This window comes from Leucoraja erinacea, chromosome 37 (assembly GCF_028641065.1).
Source record: "Leucoraja erinacea ecotype New England chromosome 37, Leri_hhj_1, whole genome shotgun sequence".
In the NCBI taxonomy this organism is placed as follows: Eukaryota; Metazoa; Chordata; class Chondrichthyes; order Rajiformes; family Rajidae; genus Leucoraja; species Leucoraja erinaceus.
Window position 1 is genome coordinate 2,843,173 of NC_073413.1, and position 15,219 is coordinate 2,858,391.

Sequence of the window (15,219 nt, forward strand, 5' to 3'; positions counted from 1 at the left end):
TACAATTCTTACAAGTTTCCAGCAAGAATTTCTGGATAAAACCAGGAATTGGAAATTAAGTTAGCTTATTTACACATTTTTCATGTTTTATGGATGGATATGTGGCAAAACGCTGTCTAATTTTTTTTCTTAGTGCATTGAAGCATTATGTCATGTTTTCTACTGAATTATTGCAATCCTGAGGGAAGTGACTTGGATCAACTTGCTCTATCTCATGCTTCATTGCTGAGGAGGTTGTTGAAGATGTATAAAAGGGAAAAAGCGGCATGAGTTGCCACCCCACATATAAATCATTTTGGATACTGCACACAGAAGCATGTTGCAAGATAAGAGTTTTGCCTGGTGGTTTTCAGTAGCTAACGTTTGATTGATGTATTACTTCTTAAAATTAATGCTGTTTTAATATGTTCTTGTTCGGAACCAAACATCAAATGGAAATGTGCCAAAATACAGGGGGTTTTGATTGTGCATTGTGATGTAATGGTTTTCTTTGGCAGGCGAGTCACTAACTAGGCCATTGATTTTAATATAATTTATAAAAGATAATGTTTTTTTTAACAGGGTTGGTTATTAAATGCAATAAAAAACAATATCTCAAAGTGGTGGAAACAGATTTGGTAGTGTTTTTCAAAAGAGATTTGGATAAAACTGGAGAGAATAGAACAGTGAAGGTATAGCAGGGGCATGGTGTAGATACCATTTTAAAAGGGAGATTCATTTTAGTTGTCCTCTGGGATGCAATTGAGTAATGTAGCAAACTACTGTCTGCTCCCAGGAATTAATATTAATTACAGAATTGTATATTGTGAGATTCTGTGGTGAACTTTACCTCACCTGCTGAGTTTCCCCAGCATTTTTGTCCTACCTTCGATTTTTCCAGTATCTGCAGTTCTTAAACATTGATTCAGTAATTTATCACTTTTAATACCTTTAACTTTAAAACAAGTGACCAAGAATTAAAAACAAGCAAAAAGTGGATTTCAGATGCAAGCCTTTAAATGGAAATCGTGGGTTGCAGGTTCCGTGTGTGAAAATTATATTCTGTTTTTACCAAGGATGCTCTCTGGTCTATTGATCTTTTTGTAACGTATACTATTCTTTATTTCATCAATATGTGCTAACCAAAAACACTGGTGGATAGGGATTATCTCATCTGGTTGCATTCAGGATTTTGGATGTGGTGGAGCCTTTGCCTTTGTAATGGACCAACTAGGAAGCAAGAGAATAGATAATGAGAGAGCAGCAAATATTCAAATGTTTAATGATCATGTGGTTAACACATAAATGTTTATTCTATTGGTGAATAGGTGTGACTGAGTATGATTTGATGATAAAGTTTTGTGCCTGCTGTGAGTAATATATTTGTCCAGACTTGACCCAACCCATCAGTTATTATTCATTTTGAATTTTTTTTAAAGTTGTTCTACCATTAAAGAGAATGTTTTGTTTTTTTTCCCCTTGCTGAGACTTTTATTTTTTTTTCTTTGCTGAGTCCTTAACAATTACAATCTTTAAATGATCCGCTCCTATAATAAAGGACAACCTCATATTAGAGTCTTCCAGCACAGGTGGGCCTCTAGTCTACCCTGCACTGTTCATCAAATACTAATCTCATTTACCTTCAATGCTACCATTTTCATCGATGCCATGGCAATTCGAGTAGTTATCGTGACATTTAATTTTTTTAATGAAGATAAGTACTTGCCTCAGGGGATGTTTGACAGAACTTGGATAGTTTAGATGTTTAAGAAGGAACTGCAGAACTGGAAAATCGAAGGTAGACAATGCTGGAGAAACTCAGCGGTTGAGGCAGCATCTATGGAGCGAAGGAAATAGGCGACGTTTTGGGTCGAGACCCTGCTTCAGACCGATGTGGGGGTGGGGCGGGAAGAAGAAGGGAAGAGGCGGCAACAGTGGGCTGTGGGAGAGCTGGGAAGGGGAGGGGAATGAAAAAGAAAGCAGGGACTACCTAAAATTGGAGAAGTCAATGTTCATACTGCTGGGGTGTAAACTACCCAAGCGAAATATGAGGTGCTGCTCCTCCAATGTACTGTTTATCTAATAACGGTGTACATGCATGTTAAATAGCAAAAGCAGCGTCGTTAGACCTAAGTAACCCTATTACCAGTACCTCAAAGCAGTGTTTTTCCACACCTGTTACAACCATGAAGGTTATGGACAATTAAACCATTTGTGAGAGGGTGTGTCTTCAATTGTATGGTGAAGAAGGCTGGTATGATTACTCAAAATTAAGGCTGAATAGTTTCCAGCTTTCTTCTGCCAAAGTACAGAATGTATGATTTATTAGTCCTTGGTTCCCCTAGGATCTAATCTTGCATTCTAATCTTCAGCCACTTTGATTCAGTATGTGTGGTATCAAGAAACTGCTGAAAGTATTTGATACTAAATGGGCTTGGGGTTTCAACAGAATTACAGCCCTTGTGCTAATGAGAGGGTTTGATAGTAACCCCCTCAAACCTATCGCCTCTGAGCCATAACGATAAAACCATAATACCCAGGGAAATGCAGTTACTTCTACATTCCTTTGAATTCCTACCACTTAAAGTCTGGCACTTTTTTTTTTTTTTTTTTACTGTCATGGGGTCGGAATCTTAAAATTCCCTGTACTTTGTTCCAGAATGATTCTCCATTTGACTTTATCAGAAGTGTACCTAACCGTACCAGTTTGGTGGGTGATGGAGTTAATGTTTGCCATTTCCAATGGAATTTATTTCAGAGAAGAAACGATTGTCTAAGCCTATTTTATGAAATGCAACTACAAAGGATGCATCTCCAACATTTGAGAGTCCAACTTTCTCCCTTTAGCATCCGTTGGCAAAACCATAATCAAATTGTCATTAATACATTTAGGGACACAATTGATCATTAGCCCGATCAATCATGTAAGATTTCTAGTATGGATGAGAAGCTGGGCAAATGACAGGTATTTCGATTGAAAAGCACTTGATTGAATGCATTTGCAAGTAATGGATAATTACTGGTCCTGTGAATTTAATGTAGAACTAGTATTTATATAACTCGTGGGGCAGAAAAATCTGAAGAAATAATTGTAGATTCTTGGCAGTATTAAGAAAACATTTTCTCTCCTATAGAGGCATGTAACATTGATTTACTTTCAAGTGATCTTTTGAACAACTACTTTATTCATAAGTTTGTGAAGACATTTTTTCATCAATGTTGTGCTCTATTTCTGACAGAAATTTCAGTTGGATTAGGGAGGGAGTGATATTAGTGAAAGTTGCCTGTGCACGACATGAAAAATGGTGCAGACCATGGAAGAGGGGGCAAAGTCAAATAATTATTTTTAGAGGAATGATTGAATTTTATTGGAGGCATGTAGGATATTGCGGCTTGTGCTGGGCTTGCAGAAGCACGAGTTAATCATTTATGCTGAATTTGGTGGTTTAACATTCCAGGAGTTTCATGTTGCAGTGGAAGTAATGTAGCAGCTTGTTCAGACAAGCTAGGTTTTTAATAAGGTATTATCCTGGATGTATGAGCACACTGACAAGTTATGCCATATAAGGACAAACCTGACAGACCCATCAAGAATGCAAAGAATGTAGCTGATCTACAAGCAAGAGGTTCCAAGACAATCTCCTGTTGTCTTGGACACCCTTGCCATTGGATCAAGACAATGTTTCGTCAAGTATGGTAGCTGGACATCTCCTATTAAGTGAAGTCATGCACAGGCAACTTTCACTCTGGAATGGGTTAGGAGAAGCTCTATCTTATCTTCATGTGCTTTCAGATTACATCTTAAAATGGTATTTGTATTGGTTTGTTATTGTCGCATAAACCAAGGGACAGTGAAAAGCTTTGTTTGCATGCTATCCAGTCAAATTGTGAAGTACACGAGTGCAATCAAGCTATACAAATATAACTGCCAGTACAAAGAGAAACTTCCATTGCAAATAAGAGTTTCTGAAAGTGTATATAAAACAAGTGCAAAGATTGCAATAGGGTAGATTGGAAGATTGGGACTAGACCCCAGCTTATGGGAGTATCATTCAACAGTCTGTTACGGTGGTGAAGAAGCTGTTCCTGATTCTGGTAGACTTGAAGCAGGTGAGAACCTCAAAATGTTGTAGGGAGAGGAAAGGTGCCTGTGAAAACTCCTGCTGGCTGTTCTACGCAGGTCCTGAGGATGTGGCTGGCGACTCCATTGGGGCCAGTTGCTTTCCACGCTCCAAATCCAGCACCGCCCGCAGCCGGACACCCGCAGCCCCAGATCCGCGATGTTGGGAGTCGGCGGCGTCGCAGCGCTGGGATACCAGCGGGGAGCGGGCAATGCTTTACCGGATCGCCGTGCGGTAAGCTCCGGAGCGTTGTGGCTGCCGACACACAACATCGTGGAGCTGTGGCTGCTGGCGTACGGCCACAGGCCGCGCTGGATTTGGAACGCCGCGCAGTCGGTGGTAGAGTTGCCGGGGTCGGAGCTACAACCGCAGCCGGACGCTCGCTGCCCCAGCTCCGCGATGTTGGGGGTCGGCGGCCACAGCGCTCCGGAGCTTATTGCACGGCGACCTGGTAAGGCATTTGCCGCTCCCCGCCTCTCCGACCAGGTAGGGGACTAAGAATTAAAGTTTCCCCCTTCACCCCTCCCTTTCACATAAAAGCCCTCTAAACTAACTGACTAACATTTAAGCAATGATATACAGATGTTTAAGTGTCTACCCGGTCTCCGGGGAGGAGGCAGCCGCTACAGTAGTACACACCTGGGTTGACCGTGGGTCTTTTCGAATAAAGTTTGGCGCCAAACGCGAGCTTTGGTGTGCAGGCGACATCCTGGAAAAAATGTCCGGTTTTCGGAGCTTTTCGGTTTCCGGAACTCCGGATAAAAGGTTGTGCACCTGTACTGCAATTTCACTTCTGCAGAAACAAGCGATTGAGCAAGTCCATTTTTGCAAGATCAATTAAATAATTCTTGCTGAATGAACTTTGGAAAATTTGCATGAATATTTCAGAGACTTTAATTAATAATTTTATGAAAGGCAATCACTGTTCAGTGTTGGTGTACTGGCTTCCAAGTCAGAAGATAAAGGCATAAAATTAAGACAGAAATTTTGGTAAATGAGATGTTAACTTTTAGGTTGACGTTGTATAAAGGTACAACCTGCCTTGAAAGGTGTGCTTAAAAGATGTCATGTATTTGAAGAAATGCAAAGAAATATTGTCCAGGACAATATTTATTCCAGACTTCAAAATCATAAACATGTTTTGTTTGGCTATCTTGGTGTTGCTGGTACTTTTGTGTGTTAAATGGAGCTTCCTTCATGTTCCAATAGACTCTGCAAAAGTAAAGCTGTTGTTCTTTGGGACGTCTTGTAGCTACGGAAGATGTTATTTTCTTTGTTTTGTTTTTCTATGTTTTAAAGATTAGTAAATGCATACAATAGAATTCCTAAAATCCATTCATTTTTGTCCTTTGCTACAGTGCCCTCCATAATGTTTGGGACAAAGACCCATAATTTATTTATTTGCCTCTGTACTGCACAATTTGTGATTTGAAATAGAAAGAAATCACACGTGGTTAATGTGCACATTAGATTTTATTAAATGCCATATTTATACATTTTGGTTTCACCATGTAGAAATTACAGCAGTGTTTATACATAATCCCCCCATTTCAGGGCACCATAATGTTTGGGACACATGGCTGGTGTTTGTAATTGCTCAGGTGTGTTTAATTGTCTACTTAATGCAGGTATAAGAGAGCTCCCAGCACCTAGTCTTTCCTCTAGTCTTGCCATCACCTTTGTAAACTTTTGTTGCTGTTTATCAACATGAGGACCAAGGTTGTGCCAATGAAAGTAAAAAAAGCCGTTATGAGACTGAGAAACAAGAATAAAACTGTTAGGGACATCAGCCAAACCGTAGGCTTACCAAAATCAACTGTTTGGAACATTAAGAAGAAAGAGAGCACTGGTGAGCTTAATAATCGCAAAGGGACTGGCAGGCCAAGAAAGACCTCCACAGCTGATGACAGAAGAATTCTCTCTGTAATAAAGAAAAATCCCCAAACACCTGTCTGACAGATCAGAAACTTGCTTCAGGAGTCGGGTGTAGATTTGTCAATGACCACTGTCCGCAGAAGCCTTCATGAACAGAAATACAGAGGCTACACTGCAAGATGCAAACCACTGGTTAGCCGCAAAAATAGGATGGCCAGGTTATAGTTTGCCAAGGAATACTTAAAAGAGCAACCACAGTTCTGGAAAAAGGTCTTGTGGACAGATGAGATGAAGATTAACTTAGAGTGATGGCAAGAGCAAAGTATGGAGGAGAGGAACTGCCCAAGATCCAAAGCATACCACCTCATCTGAAACATGGTGGTGAGGGTGTTATGTCCTGGGCATGTATGGCTGCTGAAGATACTGGTCCACTTATGATACAACTGATGATGGTAGTAGCATAATGAATTCTGAAGTGTATAGACACATCCTATCTGCTCAAATTCAAACTCAAAACTCATTGTCCGGCGGTTCATTGTACAGCAAGACAATGATCCCAAACATACTGTTAAAGCAACAAAATAGTTTTTCAAAGCTTAAAAAATGGTCAGTTCTTGAATGGCCAAGTCAATCACCCGACCTGAACCCAATTGAGCATGCCTTTTATATGCTGAAGAGAAAACTGAAGGGGACTAGCCCCCAAAATAAGCATAAAACTAAACATGGCTACAATACAGGCCCGGCAGAGCATCACCAGAGAAGACACCCAGCAACTGGTGATGTCCATGAATCGCAGACTTCAAGCAGTCATTGCATGCAAAGGATATGCAACAAAATACTAAACATGACTACTTTCATTTACATGACATTGCTGTGTCCCAAACATTACGGTGTCCTGAAATGAGGGGACTGTATAAACACTGCTGTAATTTCTACATGGTGAAACCAAAATGTATAAAAATGACCTTTATTCAAATTTGACAATGTGCACAATATGGAGGGCACTGTATATTGAGATATTTGTTTTTAGCTAATTGCGGTTCAGCCAATAAATGAGGAATTAGCAGTTTGACAAATGTTATTGCAAAACATTGTTGGTTTGATGCAAGAATAAAGTACTTTGTTTTGTAAGTTCCTAGTTGATATATAAGGAAGGAATGTCATGAACAGATTAGTGAAAGGGAAATTATGAAATGTGTTGCAAAACTGTCAAGTGAAAGATTATACCCAAAACGCAAATGATCTTTTGACAAAGCTCTCAACTCTTGGTACATGGTTCCTGTACAGCCTGTAACAAGTCTAAAGGACAGTTACCAGTTTCATTACTAAAATAAAAAACCAACAAAAATAGATCTTAGTTTTGAATTGAGTGTGGTGTTTGTTTTTGGGCTCCTCTTCCCCTGGATGAGGCAACTAAGCCTGCAGATGATAGCATGAAGATATAATGGTTTTCTTTTCAATTGCATTCAATATATGTGCACTGATTACTGGGTTCAGTGTTAAGTAGGCAATAAAATCACTTTTTTACTTGAGTGTATTAATATGGTGGCGATGGGAGTTCGAGACTTGCACGAAGGATGTAATGGAGGGATGCTGCAATTGGGGATTTTGACGGACAAAATATTGATAGGATGAGTGGGCAAAACTTGGCAACTGGCGCCTAATGTAGGAAAGTCCGGGCTGTTGCATGTTCAATGGAAGGACAGAAGCAAAGGAAGACATTACTTAAATGAAGAAAGATTATAAATGAGTGGAATGCAGAGAAAGTTAAGTGTTCTTGTGCATGAAATACACGTTATTAGGTAGGCACAACAGGATATTAAACTCTTACTTTGTTTGGAGATTGGTAGTTAAAACAAAATTAATATTGTTACAGTTGTACAGGGACGTAATGAGATGGCATCTGGTTTATTCTCTTTAGTTTTGGTCCTCGTTTAAAAAAGGATGTACAGGCTCTTTTGGAAATAGTCTAGAAGAGATTAATTAGGCTATTCCTGTGATGTGGTCTGCCCTGTTATGCATGGCTGAAAATGTGAGATCCGGCTTCCCATCTTGTTGATCAAGCAAGTGATTTGAGATGGGTATGAAGATGGCACGTGGTAAACATTTTACATACTTTTCAACTGAAGATATTTGAAAATGTTGGGGAAATATTCTCCTATCTTTATGTTGTTCCCACCAGCTTCACTCACCCCTAATCACAGCCTCCATATTGTAATTTATTTCCAACAGTGAGGAATAAATCTGTGGTAACTTTGTTTTCCCCATGATTGATGGTCTTTTGGTCATAACGGCATAGAGGTCATTATTGCCGTGAAGATAGATAATCTTTATTAATATCAGGGTAGAGGAATTTTGGCTCCTTGAGCTTATTCCACTTTTCAATAAGGTCGTGGCTGACCAGTTATCCCCAAGTCCAGTTCCCAGCTTCCTCGGATTCAGTGAATCTACCTTTCCGATGAGATGAGATTTGGCCCTTGTCCTTGATACTGTTGCCATTATTTTGTTGTGCACTACATGTGAGTTTCCTCTTATTTAGTTCTTTTGCAAACTACTTTTTAATGGAACTGCTTTTTAATGGTATACTCTCTAGTTTGCGGGATGCTTTTTCCCCCTTTTTGTTTTGGTTATAATTTTAAAAAATTAGGCTTCATTGTAGAAGGTTATAAAGAAAAATCTTATTTTTGGAAATGTTTTTCTCACATCAGACCATATTTAATGGAGAAGCAAGAAACTAGTTGCTGGAATCTTAAGCAAACAACAAGCTACTGGAGAAACTCAGTAGATCAGGCAGCATCTATGGCAGAAATGGACGGATGACGTTTCAGGTGGTCTCAACCTGAAACGTCGTCTGTCCATTCCCCCCCCCCCCCCCCATGGTTGCTGCCCGACCCATTGCACCTTTGTGTGTGTCAATAAAATCAATAGTACGGCGAACTAACAACCTGTCATTTAATGACAGAAGAAACTAGGAGAAACATTGTTCAATGGTGTGTTTGTAGGCAAAAAGACCATTGGACATTGGTGTTTAATCGTGGATGTTAATTAGAACTTTCAAATGGAACTTTTTCACCAAATATTGCAGTTCAGATTGTCTGTTTTTAAGAGAATTATCTTTAACTTCTGATGCATCACAGTGGAAAACATTTGGGAATTTAAGTTAAAGTATAATCTTAAAATGACTAACCCTCTTTGGCAAAAATACTGATTATTTGTACATTTTTATACGCAGACAATTCCAACAATGTGTTTTCTTGCAATTGTATTAACGTTGTTTAGTTTACATTAAATAGTTTGAATTTTCTTTTAAATGACTTGGATGAACAAGGACTGGTCTAAATTAGGTGGCTCTCCCTTTACCACTAGTCATTTTTCATGAACATTTAAGAGCCTATGCCAAGCTTATTTTGGTGCATGTATTTCATAATTGTTTCAAGCTGTTTGAACACGCAGCTACTTTTATTTAGCTGATTATATTTAGTTCGACTTCTGGCTTGGGTTACCAACAGTCCCGTATTAGCGGGGACATCCCGTATAGTGGGCTAAATTGGTTTGTCCCATACGGGTCCACCCTTGTCCAGTATTTGACTGCTACTACTCGGGTCGAGGGGATGTTGGGTCGGAGCGCTGCTTCCAGCCTCGCTTCACCCATCCCAACGTAGCGCAGCCCATGGAGTGCAGCAGCAGCGCCTCGCAAGTGGCTCAGCCGGTCGGCAGCCCAGCCAGCTGTCCGACCTTCGGACCTTCACTTACCACTGACACAACCACCCCCACCTTCTCATGGCCAAACTCCTCAGTTGGCACGCTGGCTGGGCTTTGTATGCAGTCCAGCACCCAGGCCAATTCATCATTCACCCAGCCATGGCCAAGTCAGTCAACGAATTGCCGTCGGAAATTTGTCACTTAGTTTGATCTTTTGTCCCTTATTTGGGAGTGAGAAAGTTGGCAACCGTACTTCTGACGGGCAAATTTGTAACTATTAAAAGCTAAAACTGGGCAAAGCTGCTACAGGTTGAAAGTTTCTAGTGCAGAATCTTTGAGTCGATACCAGTGCTGGAGAACGTAAAATGGTGGAGCATTGAAATTCCCCCTGATTAAATTTCTCAGAGCTGGAGAATTGTTTTCAAATTTAGTGGAACATTTGTGGGGGAAAAGGAAGTTGGAGGGTGCAGTGAACCAAAAGTTTGAGTAAGTCAGAAACACAAGCTGAGATCATAAAAGTTGCTCTGGTAAGGTTAATGAGCTACAGATTACTATAGGTTTAAGAAAGAACTGCAGGTGCCGGAAAATTGAAGGTAGACAAAAATGCTGGAGATACTCAGCGGGCGAGGCAACATCTATGGAGCTCCATAGATTACTATAGGTATTAGTTAATTATAGATGTTTAGTCTAGAGATGTTTAGTCTAGAAACAGGCCCTTCGGCCCACTGGGTCACTGACCCGCACATTAACAGTTTGAGTGTGCATGGAGTTGTACATCCCAGCTTAATTGTGAGCATTGAATAACCAATAAAGAGATCTTTGCCTGTGTTTAGTGTTGGTTGCAACACCAATCACAGGACTGTTTAAATAAGAGGGAAAATTCATACTAGATGGATATTCTAATCCAAATAGATAGAGGCTTTTTATAACAGGATGATTTACTTAGTCAAATTTATTAACATTACACATTATTTGATTTACCAACAGTCAAAGACAAATCAAGTTTCATTGAAATACATGACAGTCCAGAATTTAATGGTCAAGACTATTGTCTGCAATCCAGCAAAGATTTACCAGGCTGCTTCCTGAAAGCATTGTGTATACATCGTAAAAGTTTTTGATCTGTATTCATTGAAATTTCAAAGAATGTTAATGTACTATAATTTATAATACAATACATGATTAAAAAATCTTATTGAACCACAAGATCCGATGACTGGAATAACGGGATGAATTCTGGACTATCCTATATTTCAATGTAACTTGGTACTTCTCTATCACTGGGGTTATAGATATTAAGATGTTTCCACAAGTGGGAGAGTCTTGAATGACGAAGCATAATAACAAGGTGGCAGTTATCTAAAGCTGACATGCATATGAATTTCTTGCAGAAGTTTGTGAATCTGTAATTCGCTGTCTTGTACTGTATCTGTGATGCTTATCTAAGAGGTATCTAAGTGCCAATGTTTAGTTTAGAGATACTGCGCGGAAACAGGACCCTCTGCCCACCGGGTCTGCGCCGACTAGCGATCCCTGCACATTAACACCATCCAACACCCACTAGGGAAATTTTTACATTTACCAAGGCAATTAACCTACAAACCTGTACGTCTTTGGAGTGTGGGGGGAAACTGAAGATCTCAGAGAAAACCCACGCTGGTCAAGGGGAGAACGAACAAACTCCGTTTAGACAGAACCCGTCGGCGGGATCGAACCCGGGTCTCTGGCGCTGCATTCGCTCTATGGCAGCAACTGCGCCACCGTGCCAGCCCAGTGTGTAGTGATACTTGTACTGAGCTGTATACAAAAATGAATTTCACTGTACCACTATACTGTACATGTGACTATAAAGTACCATTTAGTATGAAAGTTAATATCTTAAAATTATTTTTTTCCATTTGTTCAGCCGTGCCTTTTCAGCTGTGAACAAGAGGCTCTTGCATGACTTGCAATAGTCTGATTTTTTTTTTAAGAAGGAACTGCAGATGCTGGAAAATCGAAGGTAGACAAAAGTGCTGGAGAAACTCAGCGGGTGCGGCAGCATCTATGGAGTGACGGAAATAGGCAAAGTTTCGGGCCGAAACCCTTCTTCATACTTTTGTGTACCATAGCCTGAAATGTGTTCCTTTGTTGGAAACTTCTGCCTATATCTACCATTGTATTGCCAACATCTCATCTCCTTTTTCATCCTTAATCAATGCTATCTCCCCCTGGTATCATTTGCCCAATCTGTCCCACGGACCTTGTATTCAATCACATTACGATCTAACATCTGACTGTTGCAGATGTCTCAGAAATGGTCATGCGGTTTATCTTGATTTTTATGTCTCGGGTGTTTTCAGATATTTGTATCAATAATGCATATTTTGGCCTTGTATCTTAACCCATATCTGACTTTATTCAAATATTTTCATTCAAATATTTCTTGTTTCCTCTCCTACTTCAATTGTTAATATCTTTTGATTTTCCTTCATTTGCAACGACCAAAGCATGAGCATGTTAATTTATCTCTCAAATTCATACTTTTGAATATTTTAGTACTATTACCAGCACCCTCTTATGCTCACTCCTCCTCCAATTTACTAGATAATTTATCTTGTGATTGCTGCTGTGCTTGTTTAGACTTCATTTCTAGTTGAACATTCTGTCTCTATAATGTAGTACTGTCTTGTCGTGGTACTTGTATATCATGAAATGGAACCTCTATCTCCTCAAATTATTTCAGCCATATGTTCATCTTGCTTTGCCTGCATGTGTTTACTCCTGATAGTCAAGTGATAAGGACACAGGAAATAGAAGCAGGAAAAAGCTTTTCAGCTCCTCGAGCCTATTCTGCCATTTAATAAGGTCATCTTTTACTGTAGCACCACTATCCTGTATTTTTATAATCTTTTATTCCTTTAATATCCATCGATCTATTTCCCCAAACGTACTCTGTGACTGAACCTCCACAGCCCTGTTCAGTAGAAAATTCCAAAGAACTTTGCCCTTTGGATGAATAAATATTTTCTCACCTCACTACTCAACTGCGTGTGTGCCTTTAATCACTTCCTCCACATCTTGTTACTATAGATGTATGACTTTACCTGTACTCCCAACTGTGGGGAAATTAATGTTTCAGTAATGGGTTCAGTGAGGTGTTTGCCGTTGGAGAAAGGGCACAATAACAATGGGTGGGAACGTCTCCATTCTGGACTTCTGTATTCACTTGAGATACCCTCAGAAGTGATTCTGGTTGTCAGTCTGTGGCAGTATAAACTCGAGGTTTGTAGTAGTTTTTTTTTTGGTGACGAGTAAAGGGAAGTTTCTGAATCATTAACAATTTACTCTTGAGTGTAGCTTCTAAATGAAAACTGTAATTACAATGTTCAAATAGGCAATGATTAATGTTCTTGGATCTGAATGAATCGTGTGTCTCTGATTCGCTATCCATATTTCTTCAGGCAACTCTGAGCTTAGTATAGGAGTGACATCATTGCTGTTTCCCCTATTTAAGTTAAACAAAGAAGTGGACTTTGAGCCTCTACTACGGTAAAATTAAATATTAATTTCCTGAAACTAGTCGTGGCAGCCCTATAGTTTCCCGAAACGTCTCAATCGGGTTAAACAGTTCTGTTATGCCTTTTGAATTTTTTTTTAATGTATGTGGGGATGAAAGAATATGTTTATATCTCTGGTGACTATGTTCATCCCCAGGTTTAACTGTCAAAATTAATGCCACCCACCAATAAATCAACAAAATAGCAGGCAACTTGGTGATGTCAATCAATCGTTCATTCTATGCAAGTTACAATATTCTCTTGAGAAAGATGTATTACTTTTTCAGAACAATATCATAAAAAAAGAAAATAGAATTGGGGATGAGGCATTTTTTATTTTTGATCCACTAAGTCTGTTTCTTGCATCATACAGTCCAAGGTTGCATACAGTAGTGTACAGACTAAAAATAACACCTTGCCTTGTTCCCCCCCCCCCCCCCCCCCCCCCCCTGCTGCTGCCTCCATTGGCCACATTGTACTTTGACCTGCATGTGTTGCGAATGATGTGTGTGCAACCCATCAATGCATTGCTCCCTCTATCACCAAAAAAGGTGTTTTAACTTGCGTACCTGGAATTTCAAGGAAGTGAATCAAGTATTTAGTCATCTGAGGTGACAAAGGTTGTTAGCATTTTGATATCCTCAAACCATTACGATGTAATGTAAGCTTGTTAAAAAAAATTAGTACGTTTACTTATCCTGCTACCAAGAGTCAAGAGTGTTTTATTGTCATGTCCCAGATGGGACAATGAAATTCTTACTTGCTGCAGCACAACAGAATATATAAACATAGTACATAACGGTAGAAGAAAAAATGTTCAGTGTGTTCATTTACAGTGTGTTCATTTACACATGCACATAAATAACAAATATAGTGCAATAATAATAATAGTCTGTGCAGTTCAGAGCTTATTTGTTGTCGTGTTTAATAGCCTGATGGCTGTAGGGAAGAAGCTGTTCCTGAATCTGGATGTTACAATTTTCAGGCTCCAGTACCTTCTTCCCGATGGCAATGGTGAATTGAGTGTGTGGCCAGGATGGTGCAGGTCTTTAATGTTGGCGGCCTTTTTGAGGCAGCGACTTCAGTAGATCCCTTTGATGGTGGGGAAGTCAAAGCCGGTGATGGACTGGTGGTGGTCACAACTTTATGCAGTCTTTTCCGCTCCTGGACGTTCAAGTTGCCAAACCAGGCCACGATGCAACCAGTCAGTATGCTCTCTACTGTCCACATGTAGACGTTCAGGAGAATCTTCCTTGACATGCCGAATCTCCGTAATCTATTCGGGAAGTAGAGTCGCTGATGTGCCTTCTTTATAATTGCATCAGTGTGCTGGGTCCAGGAAAGATCTTCTTTGGAAATATGCACGATCAGGAAAGTTTTTTGACCCTCTCCTCCATTGTCTCATTGATGTAAACAGGATTGTGGGTCCTCATCCTTCCCTTACCAAAGTCCACAATCAATTCCTTGGTTTTACTGATGTTGAGATGTTTACAGGTTATTGTGCTGGCACCATTTGGACAATCGGTCGATCTCATTTCTATACTCTGACTCATCACCATCTGTGACTCATCCAACAACGGTGGTGTCGTGTCGTCAGCGAACTTGATGATGGAGTTCGCACTATGACTGGCTATGCAGTCACCATTGGTGCAAATCAGATTTTAGATTATTTTAATTTTATTTGTCTCAATTTGCATATTTCAAAATGATTATGTTGAATACTTTTTTTATTACAGACTCAAGGTCCAGATAAAAGACAAGACATTACATAGAATAAGTTGCATACAGAAGCACAATAAATTACATACGAAAGCACAGTAAATTACTTACAAAGGCACAATACATGGTTTAAGATCAAGAATTTAAAAAATCAGTGTCCTACAACGAGACAACTATACCACAGCTGGGATTGGTAGTGTGTAGAGCTAAACCTTATGTTTGATAAGGCCAAGATGATTTCATTTTCTGAGTCATTAATCCGGCAAATAAATGTATACGTAAGA

The 15,219-nt window shown here is 39.7% G+C and overlaps 1 protein-coding gene across 4 annotated transcripts in view; it reads left to right on the plus strand.

The window, feature by feature from the left end:
- LOC129713774 (myosin-9-like) overlaps positions 1-15,219 on the plus strand; it is a 102,692-nt gene that overhangs the window by 27,878 nt on the left and 59,595 nt on the right. For 2 of the 4 annotated variants that reach the window (XM_055663071.1, XM_055663072.1), the window contains exon 1: positions 302-324. The exons of the other annotated variants lie outside the window; for them this stretch is intronic. In XM_055663071.1, the coding sequence (XP_055519046.1) occupies positions 317-324 (8 nt within the window). In that variant the 5' untranslated portion in view covers positions 302-316. Of the gene's footprint in view, positions 1-301; positions 325-15,219 lie in introns of those variants that run through there. 4 annotated transcript variants of the gene reach the window in all.